Below are 26,482 nucleotides of genomic sequence, written 5' to 3'. Positions count from 1 at the left end.
CAGGCATGCTCAAGGTCAATCTGCTTTTGGTTTGGGGGGGCTCTCACCACAGCAAGAAGGCAAATGGCTGTGGTAATGTCTTTGTCTTGCAGATGCTGACACGCTGGGTGCCAGTAAATGCTGCTTCCCATTGGGGTTTGACACTGGGCTTAACCCTCTGGGATATTCTTAAAGAAAATAGAATTGAATTAGGGGTTTGGTTCAGATTATACAATATAATGTTTGGTTACTACATGCAAAAGAACCAGCATGGCGTTTACTTGCTCCTCCTGAAGTCTGCGGTCTGTTTCTTGCGTGAGCTACGTGGTAGCCACGCTGGACGCCAAGTAGCTCTTTCTCTTCAGTTGTACAAGTCTTACAGTCGAGAGGCTGACCACAGATCTCAGTGCGATCTCCTGAGAAAGTCTTAATTTCACATTATAATAATATTTAACTTAGGAAATTCTTGGTTTTCATCACCTACCCTGATAATTTCAAAGCTGATATCCTCTCCATGTAATAAAAGCTTGTGGTTGCAAACAAGCCTCTTCCCCCTCTTGTTTCTGTGTTGTAGTTGATTATCTTGCGGCGATTCGTAGCTGTGTTTCCTTCGTGTAGTAGTTTGAACTTTTCATCTGACTGGCATTACAAGCATTTCCATCTCTTCCTTTTTAGGAGCATCATTTCTTTGGGAAAGAAATACCGAGGAAGAAATACTTCTAATTATTTTTATTTCCTAAATAGGAAGTTCCTTCCCCAAACTCTCACAGTTTGGCATTTGAAAAGCTGTCAGCTTTACTGTGTGGTTTGCTGACTGAGCTCCTGTGTTACTTTGCTCTGGAGAGGAGAAATCACTGGTCTTACTCTTGTAATAGTGGCAGAAGCTGGAAAAGCAGTTCTGGTAGCTGAAGCCCTCACTGCTCACTTATGTGCATGAGGTGGTTGGGTTTTTTTGCTTGCTTGGCAATGCGCTCCATTTCATGGAAAGGAAAGGCATTTTCCATCATGAGGCAGTATTATGGTTGGCCGTAGCCGAATATTTGAGAGGATGAATCACTGACTCTTGGGCTGCTTACTGCAGAGAAAATGAGCCTAATGCCACTTGGGAGCTGACTTCTCCATTGGCGTGCTCTGTCGGGTGATCGAGGGGAGGACTCTCCTGGGTAGGCTGGGCGTCCGTCCTGCTGGGCAGGTGCAAATCCACTCAAATAGCACTCGTTTCAATGGATGATGATTTCATCTTTCCCTCTTAGACTTCCAGCTGGGGCAGGTTGGTCAGGCCATGCAGCTTGCAACTCCTTCGTGCATCCTTGTGCGTGCTTGAGCCTGCCCAGGAGAGCAGCTGCTTTGCAGTGGTGGGGATGGTGCCCACGGCCAGTGGAGGAGTGCAGGGGCATGGAAGGCTCCTGCTGGCAGAGCTCTGGTGATGTCCCACCAGCTGCTTTTCTCCTGTGCAGGGTCCAGCCCAAAGCAGCGTAGGAGCCCGATGGTTTGTGTGTTGGTTTTTTTTTTTTTTTTTAGGGGAAACCATGGTGGGGTGGCTGTTTGGTGGGTGTCCCGCAGATGCTCTGGTGTAAAGGAGAAGGTGTCGGGCACTGGTGTTATCTGCTGCACCCATAGCATCTGTTCAGAGAGAGGTATCCGTACCAGGTACTTCTTATAGAATAAAAACTTAGATTTTGATCATATGTTTGGCAACTTCATAGTCTTGCATGCCAAAATAGCATCTAATGGTCAGAATTGAGAGTGAATGGATGATGCTGTCTGTTGGAAAGCAGGTATACTGGCTGCTGCCTTTACTGTTTCTTGCACTTAAAAATATGGGGTTAAGCTTTTATTGAAATACCATTTCAAAGTAAAATGGAAGTGTTACCACTCTTAAATCTGGCCATTGTTGTGAACAGCTTTCATAGTCTTGTTATTGCTTTCTAAATTTGCCAAAGAATATTCCTCAGGCAAGTGCAAAAAATGATGGGCTTTCTAGCATTCCAGTGTACCTGAAAGACACAAAATTGAGCTAATTGTGCTAATCCAGCTTTTAACACAGAGAAACCTGTTTTCTCTCCATTCTGCAGCTTAGCTCTTGCTGGTATTTTCATGCACAGTTGCTTCATCTGAAGGCTTTCAGTTCTACTTTCACTTGCACTCATTGTTTAAGAAAATGGTGTTTGCACAATGTGGTTGTAGTCCTGACAAGAGGCAATGCGTTTCTGGGCCAGTGGCCTTCCAGGGAAACTTGTTTTTGCTCTTGTGCTTAGGTGAATCTTAGCCGTTAGCTCCTAATGTATTTGGGTTAAAGAGTGCTTTGATGGGATATTAAAAACACAAAAGTCACAGACCACACTAAATTCTTCAGTAGCATAATTTTTAAGAAAACCAGTACGCTTTGGTTAACAATTGGCATTATAGCGGAGGACTGCTAAGTTTTAAAAGCAGTTGCAGAGACTCTTAGGTGTGCAAATAGTGGAAAAGAATATAAATGGGTTGTGAAAGGTTAGATCTCTTCCTTACTGTGTTTTAAAAGCAAAACAAGGATGTAGTCTCCTTCTCAGGAGACGGAGCCGTTGACTCTCAGGAGAACGCACTAGGAAGGTGCCAATTTGTCTGTTACTGGGCGCTTGCTGTTACGCCTGGCTTTAAGTATCTGCTGCTGGGTAGGACAGGAGGCTTTTCTTGGCCTATCCCAGTACTGCTGTTGTGACATCCTTGGCTTGCTCCTTGATTATTTTTTTCTTCTTTTAGACAAAGTCTTTTAAAATCCCCCTTTTTCCTTTATTCCCACAACAGTTGCAAGTAGACTGTTAAGCATTTTTGGAATTAAAAAAAAAAAACTTTTTTGAGAGCAGGGATTTACAAAAATTAGGCTTGAAGTTAAATCTTAAAATTTCTTTCCATCTCTGTGTGCGAAGATTTTTACCTTTTATTGAAACAATAACATATTCCATCTTTCATGGTGTGCAAAATGCTTTTCATTTTGTGTGTTGGTTGTGTCACTGAGGTCTCTGAGTTTGGACGGAAGCAGAATTGATCACTCTCATCACTTGCAGTTCCCTTCTCTACTGTATTTCCCTGCTCCATCCTGCAGCTGACCTGAACTGAAGTTTGGTGTCTCCATCCTCTTTACTTCAGCATTGAGAGTGAGGGAGTTGGGATTGCCACCAGCAACCTAATGGCAAAGTCACAGTTCATTATAATGTCCTAAAGCTGCCTTTAAAATACACCAGCTCAGACACAATCTAGTACATCACTGTTTTAAAAGATTTCTCTTAAAAAGCTTTTCCTTTGCACTTCAGAGTCTCTCTTCATGCATCTGTACTCTGCCCAGGCAAGCTGCTTGGTGAGGCGGATGTGTAACAATCTCTTCTTGTACCTTATGTTCCTAATTATTTAGTCTTTCAGTTTGTTTGAGGCTTGACAATGAACTGCTTGTACGTGATGGGTAGCAACAGCCAAGTGAATGCTGTCAAACTCAGCTCTTTACTAAATAAGGGGAGTTTATCCTGTCATTTCCCTCTTCCCTTTATCTAATCAACTTTTATAGTGTACTTGCTTTTATTTTCTGCTGCCCCGACTTGAGGGTGATCTGGAGCACATACTATTGCTTCCCGTCTTACTCCCATAAGCAGTAATTTGAGGGGAGGAGTCGGTCACTGCTCTGGTCTTGGTGCTACGGTGTCTGGAATAGGAAGGCTGTGAAAATAGACCGGGGTTTCTGTAACTGTGTCTAGTCCTAAAGGTAGTAGGTGTCAAGCTGGTTTTTGAAGCCTTGAGAGAACTTCCCCTGTAAAGGCTGGATGTGGCTGAAGCATGGCTTGATGTCACAGAGGGTGTGGGGAGGAGGTGGCATACGCCTAACTTGGAGGCAGTTTCCAAGTGAATTGTTCTTTTTTTCCCTTTGTCTTCAGGGACTCTTCCACGTAGTTCCTAAAAGTGAAAGCAGAGTCACTGGTAATGACTCACTGCCCACGATAAAGTCTTACTGAGTGCTGCTTTTCCAGGTGCGAGTGCATCTGTGCCCTGAAGAAGTACAGTCCAATTCCGCTACACGCTCTGAGCAAGCCCAACCATTCCTGAACCACACAGACTTAAGGGTGAGTTGATTGTAATATCTTGTTTTTAATTGTGCTTTAAGTTGTCAAACAGAAAACCTAGGTTTTCAATGATCCGTTTTAATCTTGACTTATGTCTATTTTTGTTTCCTTAGGTAGGGTCTTACTCAGTGCTAATCCCTAAAATACAGCTTTTCTATACTTGTTCTGATGATGAGGTAGATTCACTGTGTTAACATTTTAGTAAGTTACAGAACAGCTGAACTAATTGAAATTCTAAATCTGTTTTACATTTTAGTATTATGTTGCTAAAATGCCGTTAAATTATCTGGATTCATAAATACATGTGTATTTTTTCCTTAAGAAGATATGTTTTGCATTTAATATAACTAGCTTTTTTAAAAAATTAAACACACCCCCTCTCCCCACTCTTTTAAAGTCATTTCAACCAGTTGTGATCTTACACAATTCTGTTTAAGATCTGTGCAATCTGTATTGGCACCCTTGCACCTACTTTTTACTTGGTGAATTGAAGATGATAGCTGTTTTCACGGACTCCTAAGCCCCTGGTGTTCTGCCTCTTGTCACAGTCAAACTGCTAAGAGTAAGGCAAGCATGTTGTGATGCTGAAACCCTTTTAATGATCTGTGGTTTAGGAATTTCTTGAACAAGAAGTCAAGATCTTGGGGTTTTTTCCAGTGAATATCCCTTGAGGGTTTTTTTCTAGTTAGCCTTCAGTTAATTTCTTAATACTGAACTTTTCTCTGTGCTAAAAGAAGATAGTGTACTTCAAACTACAGAAGAGTAGCCTTGCCTATTTGAAAGATGGCAACTGTCTTTGACTTCTGTTTAACTTTATGGTGCTACATATCTGCTGTTAAATAGATTATTTAATTGTAGAATAGTAATAACCTGTTACAGGATATTCACCATAACTTCTAACTTAAATGTTAAACTCTGTAACTTTATTCTTAAAAGAATAGCATGTGTTTAGTCTGAAAAGTGACTTATTTATTCTGGCATGCCTGAAGTGCATAAGTAGTTAAATGATGCCTTTTGTAGGACTTAATTTTAGCTGAGACTTTACATCCTATAGAAATATCCCCTATGGCTTGAAAAATAACTTCGTATAAAATGAGGTTTTGAATCCTTTTGCTGTTGCTAGCATGTGCCATTCTCAATTTAATGATTTGGAGGGACTGCCCTACAGTCTCGGTTTCTAGTGGGCCTGTATTTGATCCAAACCATTTGAATCAAGAACACAAGAATGATTTAATTAGTCTTTGTTCCCAAAAAGGGAAGATTGGTTTGACACTAGATCCAAACAAGCACACAACCCGGACAGAAAACACCCTTTTCAAAATCCTAGTTAGATTTGTAGGCATTAAAATGATGTCTGTTATTCCTGTTTATTTCAGGGTCAGTACTTGGTGCTTCTTTGGGTGAGAATCCAGTTGATATAGGCACGTTCCAAAAAGACGTGTTTACACACAGATGGACTAAATAGTTCACTGTTAAAACTGTTGTTTGTTGACAGACCATAACTATAAGATTAGCTCTTTACGATTTTGGCTATTTTGTGGAGTCTGTCTGGAGATGACACTGAATATTCGTGTTGTGAAATGAGAACCTTAAATGTACAGCCTTTATTTGGGTGGCCTGAGCAGTGTGTCTCTATAAAGGGTAAAGAACAAATGAAACTTATTTGTTAATGCTAAGTACTTAAAGGGTAGCAGTATGCTAGACTTAAGGACGATGTTGTTTTTCTGCATCCAAACCCATGGAAGAAATAGGAAATAATAGGTAGTGTAGAAAGGAATGTGGGTTGTGTGTGGGTGAGAGCTACTTACCCAGTGAACCTCTCCCTCCTCCTCCTTACTTTCCTCCCTCCCTGCAGTAGACTTCAGGTACAAACCGTCTGTTTCTTAGGTGCTTTATCCACCAAGATTGATTCTGTTTACTAAAATCAGAATTCTTCTGTTATTCATTAGAAGTAGTAACACTGACTTTTGTTTTGGGTTTGCTTTTTCAGACCTCCTTCTGGATGACCAATGTGTATTTTAACCGATTATAGTGGAAACTAAGTCTCCAACTTTCCATTCATTCCAGCTGGTAGCAACGCTTATAATGCAAAAAAATCACACTTCAGGATCACATAAACATTACTCTTAAAACTTTCTAGATGATTGTAGTTGCTTTGGTTGTGTTCTATGCTAGCAGAAGCCTTTTTCAAGGTTTACTGTTGACTCTAGAGCACCACATTCCCCATTTACTGGGAGCCTTGGGGGCTAGCAATATGGGAAACTCGTGCGTTTGCCGCGATGACAGTGGAGCAGAAGACAATGTAGAATCTCGGAGTCGGCAAACAGAGAACAGTAGAGTACACGTACCTGAAGCAAGAAGCCACCCAAGGGACCCTGTCCGTCCACCCAGGAGGGGTCGAGGGCCTCATGAACCAAGAAGGAAAAAACAGAATGTGGATGGGCTAGTACTTGACACACTGGCTGTAATTCGGACGTTAGTAGATAAGTAAGTACCTCCTCAAGGAATAATTCAACATGAATGAAAATGTTCTTGTCTCCTCTCAAACTGTGGCTCCATCCTCTCACCGATCTACACCTGACCCTCCCTGAAGCAACCGCGTGTTTCCATCTGGATGCTTAGGAGAGGAGCACCTTTCCTAGGTAATAGAAGTAGCTCCTGGGTGCCCAGGTACAGACTCTTCCAGGAGCTGAGGAGCTTTCTCACAGTTCCTGTATGGGCCTACACCCAGGTGGGATGAGGAGTGTGCTTGGTGTTTCTTACCTGGCATAGATACACAGTTAGGAAGCAATGGACACTCCAGAGTTTGTGGACCTCTGTCCTAAAAACTGGTTGTTGTGCAAGTTTTCTGTTTTCAGGCTGCATTTACTTCTTTGGAAACGGTTAAGGAAAACTGAGAGCTTTGATCTTGGTTAGCTTGTATAAACAGACTGAGGTTTTCTTTCCAGTTAAGTCTGACTGCTTTTTAAAGACTGCATGTTATGACTGTTCAACTCATGATCCCAGTATTGCATTCCTTGCGTGCTCAAAGCAGCCATTAAGGGTGTGGGAGATATTTATGGATTCATCCTTATTTTATTTTTTTTTTGTTTTGCATTGCTTTCTGCAAAGCTTTAAAAGGACCTTCAAAATGATGGGTTAAGTTAGCTCATCGCCTCTTGGGTTAGGTGCAGGCTGGGAATTGGAAAGGCCGAAACAGAAAAGAGAACGCTATTCTAGCTTCACAGCTCGGTTTTGAGTTTAAGGTGGATGAGGCTCAGATAAGGGAGCCTTGATTCATATACCTCCATTGTTACTCTGGAATGTGCGTGCAGAGGAGGAGTTTGCCTTCCATTTGTAAAATGCTTTAAGTGGAAATACCAGGACTTTTTTTTTTGTCCCCAACATTTAAATCTAAGAGTTGTTTTTCTTTTAACAGGTTTTATTTTGTGATCTGTCTTCAAATCATTAAGTTAAAATCATGACGTTTTTTTTTTTTTTACATTCTCTTCCTAACCTCACATGCCTTCCACTTTCCCTGGAGTTCAGCTCCTTAAGCTGTTTCCAACACTTTTGTGCACAGTTGATCCTGTTCCTGTGGGTCTTGCAGTCGGTTTTGTAATCTTGTAAGCGCTTTCCTATGCTACTGTGGAACAATAAGCATAGTTATTTCACTGATCCTGGAGTCATGTTTCTGACAAATTCCTGAAGCTACTGTATTTTATTTTTTTTACACAGGCTCCAGTGAAATATTTCCTTAAACTCACGTAATCACATAGGTTGGACCTCTTGAAGTTCCTCCACTCCAGCCTTCTGCTTAAAACTGAGGTCTGGTGGGAGCAGGTGGCTCAGGGTCTTACCCAGTCAAGTGCTAAACATCTTCAGAATATAGAGATTCTCCACCTCTTTGGGTTCCTGATCCAGTGTTTGACCACTCCCACAGTTTAAATAAGTAAATCTTTAAAAAAGTTAGAATTTCCTGTGTTCCAACACACCCCTGTTGGCTCATGTCCTGTTGCTGTGCACCTCCGAGGAGAGCCTGGCTCTGTCCTCTCTGCTCTTTCCCATTATGTAGTTGCAGACAGCAATATGATTTCTCCTCCTTTCCATTACCTTCCCCTTAAGGATGAACAAACCTGTTTCTCTTAGCTTCTGCTTGTATGTCACGTTCTCCAGCCCTCAACCATCTTGAAGCTCTCTGCTAGACGTGCTCCCTTATGTCTCTCTTGTCCTGGGGAGCCCCAAACTGGGCTGTACTGGTATAATGGTTTCCCTTGTTTCATATAAAGGCAGTTGGTAAGACACAGCCTGTTTTATAACACAGCTAAATATTACAAGTTCTTGCAGATAAGACAAAGACCTATGGCTATGAATAATGGAGGGGCTGTTCCTTAGGCAAGCTATCTAAATTTGCCTGAAAAACGTTTAGGGAGCCTTTCTGCTAGACGTGAAGCTAATGATAGCCCTTGTTTGATTAATAGGAATGCTCACGTGGAGGGAAAAAAGAAAAATTCCATGTCTGGAAATCTTGGTTTTCAGTGTAGGTGGGATACTGTAGGAATAAGCATGTTCCATTGTCGCCTGTTCCTCCTAGAGCCTGACTTCTCAGTTCTGAAAACACCACAACTGAAGGAAATGGTAGGGAAGCTGACAAATATATTTTCATGTCAAAAAAAAAAAAGTGAGAGAATAAAGTCAAACTAAAATGAAAAGATGTAACAGCAGGTTGGAAATACGGGCTTCAGTAGGATAGTACAGCCGTAAAGAGCGAAAGATGGCAATCTAAAGAATGGAAGGCAAAACCCTTTTTCTGACGATTACTTTTTTCTAAATTCTATACTGGAAGTTAACACATGGGGACACTGAAATGAATTGTAAATTCTGCTGTTATACTGTGATCTGCAATGAACAGTTGCTTTCCCTGATTATTGTTTGTTTGGGTTTTCTTGTTTTTGTTTTTTTTTTTAATCAAGGCTCAGAGTCCGGACCTAAAACATATGACAACTGCATTATTCCCTTCTCATATCTAGAAGGAAAGGAGTTATTCTTCTGAGGAAATGAAGCTTAAGTACTAATCTTTGTAGTTTGTGTAAAGTGCTGCTTCACAAATTAAAAAATTCGCAAAATGACTGTTTGGTTTCCAAATAGGAGGAAGGTTGGTGCTGGAGGGCACGTGTGGAAATTAAGTGCTTGAAATGACCAGTCGGTGGGACAGGACTCTCCTTTGCTCGGTGCCAGTACTGCTGACACCTGCTACCTGTGACAGAATCCGAAATCTCCCCAATAAAAAATTTCTTCCTTTTTTTTTTTCTTGCCTTTACTTGCACTTACAGTATTTTATTTTTTTTTCTTTCTTTGAGTCTTTACATCCTCTCTCCTGGGGTAATTCTGCTTGCATCATTGCACTGCTTTTTCCTGCTGCGGAGATTAGTATCCAGAAGAAAGGCAAAAAGATGGGGGGAGGGGATATTTGTTTCCAATGTTACGGCAATATAATAATGTGATTAGACTTCAGTATTTTCTTGTGTAAATATTTAAGAGTGTTAATTTTTTGGTAAGAAAAGCATGTATTTTAAACATATGTTTTTAGTCAAAACTGCTATTTTTCTCTTATTTTGTAATTAATCCCTCCAAAGTAGGTAGCTGCTTTATCCACATGATTAATGTGTGTTGAAATCTGCTACAATACATCTGTGTTTAGCATTTCTGGTTTCATTTCAGAGGCGTGTGGTAGAAATGGAGTGTGGAACATATCACTCTTAGCCGGGGGTTAGCTCACAATGCCTCGGTGGCCCTGAATAACATATTTAGGGCCTGCTGCTGCATAAGCTTTTTCTGGACCTGGAGATGCTTACTGACTGGGATTTTTCGACCCTTCTTTACGTGCCTGCTCAGATAAGCACTGGCCCTAGGTTCTTGACATTGCACCTACAAACCAGATTGAGGAACTGATCTGACTGAACTTTTTTTCATGTTTTTCATTTTTGGAAAGGGAATTGGGTTAAATGTCGTCTTTGGCTGAGGTGCCTTAACTACTTCTTTCAGCTCTCATTAATGAGTTTGAAGTCTAAGTTGCTGTTAAGTGGCTTGCCTTTGTTTTGTTGGGTTTTTTATTACATATTTATATATTTAGCAGAGAATTTCTGGGAAAAAAGCTGTCCCTTGTGCTCTGCTCTTGGTTTGCTTCATGACCTCTGACATAGTCTCTTGTTTCATACTCCGGGGAACCCTGCTAACGAATAACTCTAAGCCTAAACTTTATGTCCAGCTTTTAAACATGCAGATATGGATCACCATTTCATTTATCAGCTATTGTAGATACGCAGATGTTGACTTTGAGCCAGAGGCTCATATCCCATCTGCGTTTCAGATCTGAAAATGGCATGAGCAGTCTGCAGCCTGTGTAACTTCCTTTTGTTAAATACTTATTGGGTTCATTTTCTGTCCGTTGTATTATCATTTGGTTCAGTGTATTACATTGATGGTTGTGCATAAATTTTGACCTGTGTAATATCTTTTTCAGTGACCAGGAGCCTCCTTATTCAATGATCACGTTGCATGAAATGGCAGAAACAGGTATCGAGGCACTATGGTGGGCATTTCAGTTGTGACTCCAAAGCAAACAAAACCCCGAACACTTTTTTTTTTTTCCAAAGAAAAATACATGCCAGCAGTATGTATCACGCTTGCTGTAGCACTAGGGATGTGGGACCCGAAACACAGTTCTGCCCTTCAGAAGCATCACTGAGTTCATTGCATTTGCCTGAGTTTTTTGAACTCTCTTAAACTTCCTACATGAACTCTCCAGAAGCAGCCAACGGGTGGCCACAAACACATTGTAATGGCATTAAACCGTAAGCCACAAAGAATGTCTGTTTGCAGTAAGGGAGAAACAACCCATATATGTATGTAGGAGACGTGGTTTAAACCCACGTGCTCCAGCATTGGTAAATAGTACATACTTTTTGTCTTGGGTTTTGCTGTCCTTAGACCTCTGCTTTCTTGATGTAGCTGTTAAAGCTTCGTCCCTAAGTACTCCTGCAAGCTGAGCTGCATTTGTGCAAGGGCTCTTTTATCTTTCTTACAGTAGGAGAAATTCTGCCAGCTCAAGACCTCCACCAAACACCTGGTTTAGGTGAATTTTTGTCTCTCTTAATAGAGCTGGTACTGGTTTCAGGAAACATACTTCTATATCAAAATAAATTAATCAACCTGATTAGATATTGCAGCAATTCAGTACAATGTTTTTCAGGGCAATGGGCTCACAAAACCCAAACCCCAATCTGTTACTTATATTTACTTGTCATTGTTGGAGGGAGCATGAAGTCTCTTCACCCTCACTTGTATGCAGATACAGACTCAGTGTTATCGCTTCTAAAGGAACTACTTTTTTGTAAATCCAAATCTGTTTACTTTATTAGCAGTTTAACATCTTATATGGACTGTTGTTTACTTGCAAGTAGAAGCCCTTGTCTACTCGTTAAACAGTGAGAGCTGTTCCTTAGGAAAGCAAACTTTCTTTGGACCACCAGGCACGGGACAAGCTAATGCAGCTCCTCTGAGGTCCATGCTATTGAGGGAATTCAAGAGTGTTCTCATTCTGACTAAAAGAAATATTTCTTTGGTGTCATCGTGGATGCAGCATTTAACACTTAAGAGCTGTCATTGGACACTGAACTCTTGAGTATCATGCTGGAACAAAGGGCTTGTCCATACTGGTCACAAGTGTTCCTTCTAGTTCCTTCACTAGTGGGAACTAAAGGGTGCTCTGGCCTGGGCAAGACTCTTCTCCAAACAGAGGGTGTTCACTAGTTCAACCTGCTGTAAACTTCTCCCCTCCCCTTTGAATTTAAACTTCTAAACTTCTGCAAACTAAGACATTGATGTGAAAAACTGGTTTGGTGTTTTTTTTTCTTTTTCCAAGTGTCTGTAAACTCACTGGGTAATTTTGAGGATTTTTTCAGTTTACGTTTATGGATGTATTTTGAACACTTCAGAATTGTGGCGTTAATTCTGAGCATTACTTCTGTTTTGTGGTTGACAGATGAAGGCTGGTTGGAAGTTGTCCAATCTTTAATTAGAGTTATTCCATTAGAAGATCCCCTGGGACCAGCTGTTATAACCCTACTACTTGATGAATGTCCGTTGCCAACAAAAGTGAGTCTAAAGCGTATGTATTTATCTGTGGCTGAATTTCAGTTATTTGTGGCTGCCACACCCATGATAGCTTCTGGGTGGGTTTCACCAGTGATGCAAGACTGTTAGCTGTTCAGAAAATGGGTGTAACTTGTATCTCTGAGTAATTTGTGGTGACATGGTATCTAACTGCTACTTAACGCTAGAAGCACTGTGGGGGGAAAAAAGGAGGGGGGAAAAAAAAATATAAATCTGGTCTATGGGGAAGAGCAAGGGGGGGCCTCTGGTCTTTAGGTGATTTTCTTGCTCTCCTCTCCTCCCGCTGTGCCGTGAGGGTGTGCCGGTGCTGCAAAAGCAGTACAGGTTCTCCTGTTTTGTTCTCAAGTTCTGAAAGCTGCACGTTTGCAAGTCGCTATTGAATTTGTCCCTGCATATAAGGAATGCAGCACAAGTGGGTGTGTTAAGTTAAACAAACGACATTTTTTAACTATGAAATATCTAGAGACAGTTTTGGCAAATTTGAATACTTTTTTTCTTCCCCCTGCCACTAATCTGTTTTTTGGATGGAAAGATGGCTTGAGGTGTTTGTACTGTGTTGGTACAGGTGTTTTAGTGAGAGCCTCAAGTGCTTCAAGGTGCTAACCATTGTTGAATCCTTTAAACATGATGATTGTACAGAGAATGTCTGTCTTCAAATGCTTGTCCTTATCTCATTTTGTCAGAAATTGACGATGACGTCACTGCAGCTTTCATTTATTAATCTACTCATGCTGCCAATTTTAGTTTTCAATTTGCATTGTTAGGGATAGAAAAAGCTGGTAGCTTTTTGCCTTGAGTAAATGCATGAGTGCTGGAGAGCTGGTCAGGCTTTCCAACTACCTAGAGTGGGTTTTTTCTTCTAGGCTATTGGTTAAAGTCATCTGAGACTTTTGAACAAGTTAAATGTTGTATCATGTCTGTCACATAGACTGCAAAATTATTTTGAAAACCAAACTACGACGAGAAATTTCACCTGTTTCGAAAAAGAAATCGAGAATTGGAGGCCGCTGTGTATGTGCTATATGAAGAGTGATTTTGTATTTTTTGTTCAGCTCTACAATGTACTTGGCAATCAAATGATTTGTTTTTCAAAAGCCACATGACTCTTATTTAGGTACTTTAATTTTAAGGATGGTTGGTTTTTCCCCTGTTGCAATTCTTTACAGCATAAGGAGCTGCAGTTGGGGGACCTGCTGGTCGCATGCAGCCTAGTGAAGTGTTCGCTGCTGTTAGTTTTCTTTCTATTCAGGATAAGTTTAAGTTTTTGGTCTTAAGGGCTTTAAGTCAGTGCCCCAGTTGTGTGACAGCTGGAGAACCGCAGCTGGCTGTATTTAATTTTCTGTTATTGTAGGCTATAAAGTTAAAATGGCAGTGCACTAAACTGTTTATTCTATAAAGTCTTTATTTAACTCAAAATAGTTGATCTCTCTGACAGTTCTAATAATGGCTAAAAGCAGTATCAGAGCATGTCAAAAGTCTAATTTTAGTGAGACTTCTCTATCCCAAGTCTGGCTCAGTCATCCTTTCTTCTTTCTCTATTCTTTCCCCTTAGTGTCAGTCTCGGTCATCAGTTCTGGTTTCATGGCTTTTCTTCTGGGAACATAACTACTTTTCAGTATTATCTCTGTACAAACCTCAGACTGTAGCCCAGTAAACTGATTTGAGCGTGGCTCAGAACACAATTCAAAAAAAAATATGTTCATCTTGAGCGGTACTCATTTTTTCTCCAAATGGCCTGCTGATGACTTCAATATGAGGAGTTCTGTTTTAATTAGATCCTAGCCTGACGTTTTGCAATTTCAATCTGAATCAGCTGAAATTTTCATGAAGTCTGGAAAGTCGAGGGGGATTTGGAACTTTGCAGAGTGGGGTTCTCCCTGTGGGTTAACTTGTTCTGGCTCTAGATTAACCCCTAACAACTGTGAAAATGGAGGGTATGCTCTAGATCGGTCTTGCCGTACTGCCTGAAGGAAGCAAGTCAAAGCATGGCATTTTAGATTTATTACCCTCCCTGGTTACTTCCTAAGGGAGTGTGATTACAGAAAGCCATTTATGCTCTCAGGAATACCAATTATGACATCCTGTAAAGCTGACAGCATCCTAAAGTTATGATTGGGATGTAGGCTCTTTGGGGGGGGGGAGGGCATGTCTCTTTAGTCCCGAATTCTAAAGTCTAAACCAGCCCTGTTCTTTTGGAAACGGCCTGAATTTTAGGACACTGGAACCAGATTACATGGCAGTAGTGCCGTATGTGCTGCTTGGCGTTGTTTGCCTTTTCTATTTCCTATTGCTATAGGTAGCTCAGTTGTGTATGTCTAGAAGTGTCCTGAGTTGTTGATCACAACAATCACCAGCAATCTGATGGTAATTTTAAAGTTACAGCTCTTGGTTATGTCGAACTTCTCTTCCCATTCCCATCTGTTCTTTATTATCTTCTTATCTTGGAAGATAATCATCCCATGCTGTCTGTAATACGATGCTGACTCTAGTAATATAGTGTAAAAATAGTTTGTTGTACTATATCAATTTGAGGGAATACTGTATCTGTCAGTAATGTTGAAGAGACTTCTGATTTTTCTTTTTCAGGATGCATTACAAAAGTTAACTGAAATACTAAACTTAAGTGGAGCTGCTGCTTGCCAGGATGCTTGTCACCCTGCCAAACACCGGAATACAACTGCGGTACTGGGCTGCTTAGCGGAGAAGTTAGCAGGTAAAGCTGTGGGGTTCTTCTGAAAGCTTGCATCTGGCTCACTGAAGCACCTTCTGCATCATGGGTGCTAAAGCAGACTCGTTCAGAAATGTTTTCTTAGAACTGAATAATGTTCTGCATCAAGGGGAGACCTTGTGACAAGCGTGACCACGTCAACTGCTTGATTAAAATGTTGAATGGCCACTACCTTGGGTTTGAATGAGTCCTTCACAATCCCAGATGCTTAAAAAGACCAAATCCTTTTGATGTGTGATTAGTGATTGTGGATCAATGGTTGTTTATGGTATATTGCCTTAGCACTGGCAATCAAGCTTTTCTGTAGACCTACTCTGGCTGTGAATTACTCAGTTTTTTAGCCAGTAGGCAGGAGTAACAAAGTAATAGTCTTGGAGGCTGTATAGAAACAGAAAAGAAAGATGCTCTTTCTGCTAAACACGTATTGCTCTATTGTAGTTAGCTGAAAAGATTATTCTATCTTCCAGATTGCTTAAAAGAAAATTGCTGGGATTCTCTTTTAAGGTGATGTTTCGCATAGGACTTTTAATTCCCTGTCATTTCTAGTACCCCACTGGAAACTGATAGATTAAGCTTCCTTCTTGCAGATGGTTGGGGTTTTTTATCTATTTTTTTGCTCCTTTTCTGAAAGCAGTTAGGAAAAGGAGGAGAAAGTGATTGTCTGGTATCACCTAGTGGTTATTAAAAAATAATTTCAATATTTCTGTCAAAAAAAAAAAGTAAAGAACAAGAGCAGGAGGCATTTTTGTACTGTAATACTTCTGCCCTGTTACATTAAGCCAAAATGAGATCCTGTATCTTCTTTCGTCTTAGTGGACATGCATCTCGCTGTATCAGCTCAGGCAGCAAATCTGTTAATGCTGTGTTGGAATGCATTGCAATTCGTTAGAGTTCACAGATGCCAGAGTTGGATTCCCTTGTGTATCTCTCTTGATTAAGCAGACGGTATTTCAGGACTTGTTTTTTAAATTGGCTGCCCGCTATGGTGCTGCTGCAAATTGTATAATTAACTATCAAGTAGGCTATATTAGATGCTCAGTTTTGCTTATTTTGGGCTTCTGAAAAATGGAGCTGGTCTTTATATTTTGGCTTTGGAAGTAAAGGGGACCCAATTGCTTTTTGAAAGTAACGAGCATGAAAATGCTCAGCAGAGGCTGGTGGAGTTTTCAAAAACTTAAGTGTGGCTAAAACTCTGTACCCATTTACAGCAGGTAAACTGAATATGTTTGTAATTTGGCAGTACCTGTGTAATTACTAAATCTCTAGCAAAGATTTGACTGGGAACAATAATAATTGTTCTATGTTATAGTTCTGCTTTGCTGCAAAGTTCTTAGATGTTCTTTAATTTGTTGCCTTGTGTTTAAAAGTTCTGTGTGATGATGAGTGTATGGTAGTTCCTGTGGATGGACTTAATTTTTAATGTCCTTGTAGGTCCTGCAAGTATAGGCTTACTCAGCCCAGGCATATTGGAATATTTACTTCACAGCTTGGTAAGCGTCTTCAATCTTTTTGTGTGTAGCAGTACATAGCAATTATAATGCAATTCATTTTTTATTATTACTGTGAAAAGTTAAGGTCATGTTTGCTATGTTATAGAAAGTGGAGATTCCAGAGAGTCTGTGGGATCTCCATCCTTGGAGATAGTTGGAAGTCAATAGGACAAGGCACTGAGCAGCCTGATCTACTCGAGCCAGCCCTCAACAGGAGGGTGGGCTGGATGACCTTTGGAGGTCCCTTTAAACCTCCAGTGCATTCTGTGACAGACAGCTTTTTCCTATCCATCTGTGCTGGGTATTTATTCAATAACTTTTCTTACTGCCCATGTTTAGAACTTCCAGTCCCATCCGACAGTGATGCTTTTTGCACTAATAGCACTGGAGAAGTTTGCACAAACAAGTAAGTATGAGCCTGATACTACTCTTAACAGTCATAGTATGGCTTCTACTGCGTGATTGTCACTTGCTTCATCTGAGCATGAGAAAGACTGGATTAGTGGTAGAAGAGAAATGTTTGTCCGCTTACAGTCAAGAAGAACTATTTTTTGCTTTAGTGACATCCCTCTACCACTCAAAGCCCTTGAGATATTTGCTAAAACTCAGCGCAGTCCTTCCTGGCTGGAAATTGCTGTAGAAGGACTTACAACACGAAGCCTTTGTCACTGAAATAATTCTGTATTGGAGATGGGGAACAGCTATGATTGGCTGTTTGCAGGCAGGAAAAAATATTTATTGCTTTAATGGCACCTCCACCCACAAAAGAGATTTGCTGAAACTCAGTCCTTCTCAGCTTAGAAATTGCTTCATAAAGACTTAGGACACAAGACCTTTGTTACTTGAAAAGAAATAAATCTGTATTAGAGAGATGGAGAACAGTCGTAGTCTAATACTCTCTTGATGATGAAGCACTATGCTGAGAAGTGGGATATCTGAGTGCTAAGTTAATTTCTCATCTGCTTGGGGAAAGAATTCCATGCTGTTTGCAATACTGAGGTTTAAAGTGGTGGGGGGTTCTATTGCATTTGTAGAGTGTCATAATTTTTAACTAAACTTACCTCTAGTTTGTAGCAGTTATTCTTTTTTGCTCTTAAATTGCAGGCGAAAATAAAATGACAGTTTCTGAATCGTGCATTAGTGACCAGCTGATCTTGCTGGAGAAATGGACAGATAATCCAGACTATTTAAAACGCCAGGTTGGATTCTGTGCCCAGTGGAGCTTAGACAATCTGTGTAGGTATAACAAAGGGATGGATTCACTTAATATAAATCACTTCTCCAAAGGAAAGGAGGACTACTTTGTGTTTGTTTTGTATAAGCACTTATTGTAAATATACCTGACTGCATTTGTAATCACTCTCCTTCAAAAAAACAAACAAAAAGGGCAAATAAATCCAGTGTAATTGCATGGAAAGGAAATTTTGGCAAGGAAAATGTTTGTGAAAGGAAGTGGTTTATACTCTGCAGGCTGGCCTTGCAATGCAAATTCTTCTTTGCACCATATGTCCTGTAACCTGCGCTTCAGCAGATGTGGCTAAAGAATGCAGCTCTGTCTCTCTGGAACAGCTGGATTTCTGACATGTCCTGGTGACAGTCATTACTGTGACCGTACCCCAGCGGTGCACAGGCTTGAAGAATTACTAAAGAATTTTTTTAAAGTAAAGATATGGTCTTGTGATCAAAAGTGAAATGTGTTTGACAAAGCACTTTACTAGAGCTGTCCTTTTGTATGACTAACAAGCAGCAAATTCGCTTGTTTCGTTGTGATTTCAAGGGTGCAGCAGCTCTAAGGACCTTGTTTCTAATGCCTTTTACATAAATTTGGGAAGAGGTCTCATTGGGCTTTATGAGCCTTCAGCCAGTTTATGGGAGGCCAATGTCAGTTGTGTATAGTAAACATCTGTATGTATACATGTTGTAGCAAGTTTGGGTTGTACGAAGGGTCCTAAGAAAAGATCTCTTGATTTGTAAATTAACATGTATGTGTCAGCAGTTTGCTACCTGGCAAGATCAATGCTTCTGATCCTTCCATGTGAAGAGAGGAGGTAGTGAGCTGCTTTGGCTCAGATAAAGTTCATCCCCTACCTGAAAATGAGAGGGTAAAAAAGAAAAACAACTTTAAATCCTTATTTTCCCCATCCCCAAAATCTTTTCCACTGTGATGAAGGAGAACAACTCTTCCCAACGGAATATACAAATACAATGGTAAATGCTGAAACAGTGGCATCTGGGTCTGAATTTGGATGCCTTATGTTTGCCTGTGGGTTTCCTGGAAGTAGTAATTAGATTGTAAGAGCTCTAGTCAGAGGTATAGGTTGTGCTCTGATGTTTAGAGGATATTTAACACACAGTGTATTGGAAGTGATGCTGTTTTCATGCAGGCAAAATACCATTATTTCATTCAGTTATGCCAAAAATTAACTGGATCCTAGAACGCTTGATTGCCATTGTGTTTAACATGAGGTTTTGCTGTGGCAGTGATTAAAACTAGTTTTATTTTGCAGTTTTAAAAGAAGGCAGGCAGTTTACATACGAGAAGGTTGACTTGACCAACATTAGGGCTATGCTGAACAGTAATGACGTCAGTGAATACCTGAAGATCTCGCCTCATGGATTAGAGGTAGGATATCACTTCATGACTTCAACCTGAAAAGGAGTCTGAAGAAAAAGGCAGATTTTAACTATTTTTGTTTGCTGCTTGCTCCTGAGATTTCTGGAATGAATCAAAGTTCTCTGCCAGCTTTGCATAGAAGGGTTGTAACGTTGCTACACTGATCTCAATGGTAGAAATGTTCACGCACTAAAGTAACACCTGTATCTGTGCCCCAGAACTTAAGAAAAGAGATGCGGATGCTTGAGAGCCAGCTGGCTTTTCACTCATTTTGACTAAAATTGTTCCCAAAGCATAATTCTTATTGTCTGTCCTGTTTAGTCCTGAAAAGTCCATAGCAGTAGGATTTTTGTCTCAGCCATGTGGAGTTTTTTTCTTTGTTACTTTTTCTAAAAACTTGTTTGACTACTTACAGATGAATTTTCATGAGTTAACATTGAATACCTCTCTGGCCTTCATAACAAGAGTCAGCTAACAAGCAACGACTTGGGTCTTCCTATCTTGGTTGTCTTAGTGTTTAAATTGACTCTGTCAACTTTCTGCTGTGTGGGTTTTTTGTTGGTTTTTTTGTTGTTGTTTTTTGTTTTGTTGGGGTTTTTTTGTTGGTTTTTTTTTTTAACTTGTGGCTTACAACTGAACAATTTTCAGTCTTGCCTACTCACTAGTCTGTGTGACAATTATTCCTATAAAGAGAGATCGTTTTCTATCTGAAGAGCCTCTAAAATTATGTTGGTATATTCTTGTATGCAAAAAAACCCCTCAGTCCAGGGAAGAAAGGGGCTTGTTTGAATGCTAATTTTGTCAAAACTTTAATGTTTGGTTTGGTTTTGGTAGGCTCGATGTGATGCCTCATCCTTTGAAAGTGTTAGATGTACATTCTGCGTCGATTCTGGAGTTTGGTACTATGAAGTTACAGTCATTACTTCAGGAGTGATGCAGATAGGATGGGCTACCAAAGACAGCAAATTTCTCAATCATGTGAGTATATGTAATGTCATCTGGCTGATGATGTAACTTCAGTACTTTTCTACGTACAACACATAGGAAAGTAGATATTCTGTGGTAGTAACCGAGCACTTGTGTGTTTCCTTCAATTTTTCTCTACTTCTGTGAAGCTATTTTTGTTAGTGGTGCAAGAAAAGGCACTCTCTGCTACAGACTGGAACTGTTCACACAAGTCACGCGTAGCTGCTGGCAGTGACAGCTTGTAACCTGCTTGCCGCTGTCTGGAAGCTACAGGGAAATGGCTTATTTCTTGTAGCTTAGTCTTTTCTTGGGAATTCTTTTGATAACAGCGGTGGTTACTGTCTGTTGTTTTTGTGAAGTAAACAATTGCTCGCTAGGAACTAGCAGATTAACATGCACTCACTTTTTACATAGGTCACCAAGCAGCCATTTGATTACCCTCTTTCACATACTTTCCTATTCAATTAACTTTTACGAGGGAAATAATTATTTAAATTGACTCTGGGATAGCATGGTATCACTGGGTCCGCTGGTAGCAGCAATATGGTACGATTTGGGTATGTGACAGCTTCTTTTCAATTAAAAATACGGATTACAAAAAGATTAAACCCTCTACCTTTTTGCCTTTATTCTGATAATATAGAATAAGTACACTCTTACTGCATAGTTTGCTTTGCTCTCCTCCTCCTCCAGATACCTTAGCATCTTATTCATAATTCTAAGTATTCTTCTTTTTACTATTTTACTTTTAAGATTATGTACTTGCTAGCATTAAAGCAAAATGTGCCATGTGCACATGAAGTCCAAATATATAGTCAAAGAATAATTATAAATTATTAATTAACATTAATAAAAGTTAGTAGAGATGTAACCAGACTTCTTTCTTCTTCAATCTTCATGGTAACTCTGTGCGGCTGTTATAAACTCAGTATGCTGTAGCGTAATTTGCTTCAGTATTTCCACAATACTAAGAAAGCATCATGATTACTATCCAAAAAATTCTCTGCTTCAGCTTAGAGATGATTTTCCGTATTACCAGCCTTCCAAATTTCCATTAAAATTCCTTAAAGTGCAAGCTAGAGTTTTAGTACAACAGGCGCGTGTGGCCTGGCCTGCCGCCGCTGCCTGGAATGGAGATGCAGAGCTGGTATTTTAAGTTGACACTTCTACTGGCTGAGCTTGAGTAAGAAACCTACCTGTAGCACTCCTCTATTGATATAATTGCATGGCTCCTGTTCCTGCTTGGGATTTAATTTAGGAGAAAATATATATATATATAATGTAGAGAGAAGTAGTTAAAAGAAGATAGGCCAAATACATATGCGAGTAAATATTAATGGTGGAGTATATGAGAGAAACACATCTGTAAGTTGAAACAAACACCAGTGGCAAGAAGTCCAACTGGAATGGGAGAGTAGCTTTTCTCACCATTTAACTTAAGCCTTCCTGTGCGTTCAGTGGTCTTGTTCTATTTCTTCTAATTATTTGTGTAAATACAACTGTCATCTGCTGGTGTATGCACACATATATCTCTACATCACATCCATGGTCCAGTCCCACATTGTTAGTGTGGAATCGCAAGTGTGATTTAAACTTTAAAAAAAAAAACCCAAAAAAACCCCCCCCCAAAAACCCACAACAAAACCAAAATACTGTATGGACCCATCCTGAGGACAGGCATTGTAGACATTGAGTGTAATGGAAACTGGAATAAAAGGCCATGTGTCTGCCTTCAGACTGCTAAGAGGCTTAAAAGATTTTTCCCACTTACTGTTAAGGAGCTTGGTGTATGTGCATTTTTCTGTCTGTGCTTCCTGGACGAGGTATGAAAATAAGAGATGTCACACCTCTGAGCAGGATTTTCTGTTGCTACAACTGTTTTGCTGGTGGCTAAATGCTATTGTTATTTAAGTTCATCAGCCGTCTACCTGAAATACAAGGATATTCTCTTCTGGGTGTGTCAGGCACAGAGTCATCAGAGCAGCCATATGCTCTTTATTTGCAGCATGTGTAACAAAAAGACTAGTCCTAAATATGACATTAAACAGCCATTAGCTGGGCTTAGCTTTCATTTGGGCTGTCTGAGGCTTGTGTAATCAGACACTGTCCAGTATTTGCACTCCAGACAAACCCTGCTGAGCATGAGGAAGTTATCTTCCATAATGATTTTGGGTTTCACGTTTGTGTTCTACGTGACAGATTCTTCTCCCACTCTTGACATTTTTAGTTTTGCATTTGTCTTTGACGTTGGGACTATCACTTGATAACTCTTTCACAACTTGAGGGAGGCTGGCACTGAAAAGGACATGATGTGCAACAAATTCAGTGAAGGGGCCGTGGGTTTGTGCTTTCTCTGTACTGGATGTTCTGGTGGCACTTGGATATCTTGTGGGGGAAGGTATTACAAGTCTGGTACTGGGACCTCAAGATAAGAGAGCAGTTACACTTTTAACGATGACTTGTTAAGATGCAAAGAGGTGCTATTTGGGTATTAGCCTTCTGATTTTAACATAGTTCAATAGACAGGAGTGATTTGAGCTCACAGAGAATGAAAACACGTTGGAGACAATATTGCTGCCTTCCCCCCTCCTCACCCCAACACATTCCCTTTGATGTGAAAATGAAACCAAGACTAGTTTGAAAAAATTATCTTCATGGGGGTGGAAGAAACCCTTCCTGCTCTTGGATGAATGGTTTAGTTGAATAACAAATAAATTTTGGCCCTTCTGTGTGAGGAAAGGCTGCGGACTGAAATGCTTTACTCTTTTTCTAAAGGAAGGTTACGGCATTGGGGATGATGAATACTCCTGTGCATACGATGGCTGCCGGCAGCTGATTTGGTATAATGCCAGAAGTAAACCACATTCCCACCCCTGTTGGAAAGAAGGTATTCAGTCCATCTTCTGCTGTTTATCCTAGCTGAATTTCTGCACAGGACTTTTTCCTCTTGCAGGTGTCTAGAAAACAGTTTGTTAGTAGGTGCGAGCAGAGCAGTTACCGTCTAATCCTGATGATAATAAACACTTAATTATTGTGCCTTTACTAGTATTTGCAGTGTTTTAAATGTACAAAGAGGGCACCACACTCTTGTCCCACAATCTGTGTAAAGAGAATCTTGTTGGTTAAGTGCTTTTTCTTTTCCTAGGCAGAATACAAATCATAGCACCAACTAACATTGCTGGACACTTACTCATAAGACTTTTTCTTAGATGTTTGTAGTCCTACAAACAGGGTTGAAATGTTCCTTCCTGGGTCGAAAGAGTTACTTTAGAGAAGGGGCGGAGGGGGACCTGTCTAATGTAAGGGTTAAGGGGGAGTTGCACTGTCTTGGTTGTTTAAATTCTTGGATAACTACTTTGACAGCAAAATTCTGTTCTTGATCTCAGCTTTGAAATCTTGGTAGGAGTCTGTGCATGCCATGCTTGTGTGAATTGGGCCACCTTCTCTTCTATTAAAAATTTCTCCCAAGGATGGCTAAATTAAAATGCCTTTTAAGTATATGCACAAGCATATAAGAAACTTAGACTTAACAAGTCTGTGTTCTGAGGATATCTTCAATGTGTGTAAAATATCCAAGGACAGGCAGAGTGCAGCTTTTTTCAGGCTTTGGCAAATACTCTGCAATACTTCTACAACTACATAGCATTAATGCTCTGGCAGACCAAAATATTTTTTCCCCTATTTTGTCCTGGCTTTTTTCTTTAGTTACTGTCTGTATCAATGTTTCTTCCTTTATGCTTTTGCAAACAGTTCCTTTAAGTGAGACAACTCATAGTGAGATATGTGGTACTTAAAACTATAACTGTTTCAGCTGTAGGCATTTAACAGAAGTGAAATCTCTAAATTATCTTTGTTTTGCATGTAAGGAGACACAATAGGATTTCTACTAGACTTGCAAGAGAAGCAAATGATCTTCTATTTAAATGGAAACCAGCTTCCTGCCGAGAAGCAAGTATTTTCATCTGCTGTGTAAGTATGTGCTCATTTGGAAGGACAGTGACCTTCATGGATAATTGTTTTAATTATATTAAGTGTTTGCCATTTGAGATGTAAATTCATATTTGCTTACCTTAAGTCATCGTTAAGCAGGTTTCCCAATTGAAAGTTGCTTAGAAATCAAGGAGAAGGACGTAATTTTACAGGTGGATTTCAGGGTCCAAAATAAATACTTTAGACCTTCCAAAGACAGGTTCAGCTTGATGCTTTCTATGGTCAAACTAGCACAGCATTGAAATAGAATGAGGGTGTAGCAAAGATGAATAAATTTCTAATAGTGCTTGAGAAATTTTTGATCTTTTAAAGCCTCACTCCTGTAAATACTGAAGGATGCGTATTAACCTACTGCAGTTCACTGGGACCAGTTCCTGTAGTAGCATATTGAATACTCATGGGAGGCTGTCTCTTGGTATCATTACAGAAAGGTCTGAGACTTATTTTGCCAGCTCTGTTAACATTAACACATGGCTAACTCCTCTGACTCTCATGGGCAAGTTCAGCCTTTTAGTTCTGAAAAGATAAGCTGGTGTGATACCAGAGAGAGAAGCCTCCTATGCAGCTTAATTAAATATTACAGTACGCTGTAAATTCGTACTACTGTGCTGATAATTTCATTCGTGTTTCCTCCTCGAAATGAAGTTCAAGATGCAAGCAGAGAGTAGTTCAGTTTAAAGAGTTGCAGAGTATCTTGCCTGTTCACCTTGCAGTACTCTGTTCTTCACGTGAAGTATGTCATTTATATACTCAACAATTCTCTTACTTGGTTAGAACTTAGGGTATTACTCAACTCGTGCCCTTTCAGTAAATAAAACCAAAAGAGGTGATAGTTGTGGTATTCTTACAAGGTTGCTGTGAAGAAAAGACAGCTGTCCCGAGGTAATCCTGCAAGGGCAAGGAGGAACAGATGGGTGTCGTGCTAAGAGAGCTCAGACCTGGATTCATTCTGCACGGGTCCTGCACAACCAGTGTACAAGAGCTGCAAGTTCCCCAGATCTGTGCCTGCTCAAATGAAGCAGCAGGAGTGGTGGAGATGGAGGTGTCCCTTGCAGTTGGTACTGCTCCGCATGACTGTTGTGGTTTAGGCTGGGCTGGCCACTAAACAGTAGCTGTTGGGAAGAAAAATACTTCTTTTCCAGTGCTGAAGGAGATACCCGAAATGATCAGTGTAAAGAGGATCAGGTTGTGGGCTGTTCAAATGTATGTGTCCGCTCTTAGTGTAAGTGTGACTAATCCTAGTTGTAGGGCGGGCAGCTCTTATTGCCTGACTTAATGTAAATTCAGACAAACCCTGCTGGTAAATTCAGAAGTTGAGAACTAAAAAGGGAAGTATGTGCAGGTGAAATTGGATGTGTTCGAGGGTTTGCTCCCGATTAGCTGTAGCACATTTGTATTGCAGGAAGTTGTCTCTTTGTTTCAGGGTATATTTTTGTCTGTTAATAGTAGTAATGTGTCTGAAAAGCTCTATTATTGTTTGAGTCATTTTATAATGTCTGTTGTTCATCTTGCAGATCTGGCTTTTTTGCTGCAGCTAGTTTCATGTCCTATCAACAATGCGAGTTCAACTTTGGAGCAAAACCTTTCAAGTACCCACCGTCAATGAAGTTCAGTACCTTTAATGATTACGCCTTTCTGACAGCAGAAGAGAAAATCATTTTGCCCAGGTAATCTTCTGGACTAATTTGTGTGTGTTTGATACAGAGAAATAAAATGCCTCCCTTCTGTGTTCATAGTCTTGTGTTGTACTTAGCAAAGTTATCTTTACGGGGTCACGCCTCCATAGGTCTCTTTCAGGAAAGGATTAGACCACAGACTCTAGTGCAACTTAATGAGTAGGGCAGGAGATATACAACCAAATCCATTAAATTAAAATTTGGGGGGGTAATATTAAGCTAAGTTAAAATTAACTAGTACTGCACAGTAAACTGTTTTCAGTAAACAGCCTCCTGCTAAGACTGATTAGGTTGGTTGAGGAGGTGTAGTCTTAATTAAAAAAAGATGTCTTATTTAAAATTGACCTAATTTGTGATGTTGGCAGCACAGAGGTACTGAATGATTGTAAGACTTGAAGTTGTCCTTCTCTTCTGACCCAGATGAAAATCTGCCCATTTGTGAATGATAGTACAGACAAAGGTTATTCAAATTTAGAAGTGCTTTCCTACCTAAATATAAACTAAGCCAGACAGAAACAGGTTTGGATACATTTTTCTGTAGTTTACCAAATTCCTGGCAGGGATGAAAACTAAGAGCTTTTCTGATTTAGGTCATTAGCAATAAAATAATTTACTGGAACACAAACAGTAACAGTATACAGTGTAATCTGGGATACAGCATACCCCAGATCTGCAGCTTCGTCTATAAAGATGGGCCGTCTGGAGTGGTGCTGATGTTTGTTTGGGGTTGAAATAGTCATTTGTTGTATCTAATTAAGGGGGGGGGGGGGGGGGGGGGGGGGGGGGGGGGACCC

The 26,482-nt window shown here is 40.2% G+C and overlaps 1 protein-coding gene across 1 annotated transcript in view; it reads left to right on the top strand.

The window, feature by feature from the left end:
• The first annotated feature begins 6,210 nt into the window (after window positions 1-6,210).
• Window positions 6,211-26,482, top strand: part of RSPRY1 (ring finger and SPRY domain containing 1) — a 24,827-nt gene continuing 4,555 nt past the window's right edge. Inside the window, exons 1-12 of the mRNA XM_009894461.1 lie at window positions 6,211-6,557; window positions 10,573-10,625; window positions 12,094-12,206; window positions 14,811-14,937; window positions 16,384-16,442; window positions 16,782-16,848; window positions 17,547-17,678; window positions 18,950-19,065; window positions 19,891-20,034; window positions 22,798-22,909; window positions 23,889-23,991; window positions 25,527-25,679. Coding sequence (XP_009892763.1) covers window positions 6,211-6,557; window positions 10,573-10,625; window positions 12,094-12,206; window positions 14,811-14,937; window positions 16,384-16,442; window positions 16,782-16,848; window positions 17,547-17,678; window positions 18,950-19,065; window positions 19,891-20,034; window positions 22,798-22,909; window positions 23,889-23,991; window positions 25,527-25,679 — 1,526 coding nt within the window. The remainder of the gene's footprint in view (window positions 6,558-10,572; window positions 10,626-12,093; window positions 12,207-14,810; window positions 14,938-16,383; window positions 16,443-16,781; window positions 16,849-17,546; window positions 17,679-18,949; window positions 19,066-19,890; window positions 20,035-22,797; window positions 22,910-23,888; window positions 23,992-25,526; window positions 25,680-26,482) is intronic.

This window comes from Charadrius vociferus, unplaced genomic scaffold (genome assembly GCF_000708025.1).
Source record: "Charadrius vociferus isolate BGI_N301 unplaced genomic scaffold, ASM70802v2 scaffold621, whole genome shotgun sequence".
Taxonomy (NCBI): Eukaryota; Metazoa; Chordata; class Aves; order Charadriiformes; family Charadriidae; genus Charadrius; species Charadrius vociferus.
This window is presented reverse-complemented; position numbering and strand designations above follow the sequence as displayed.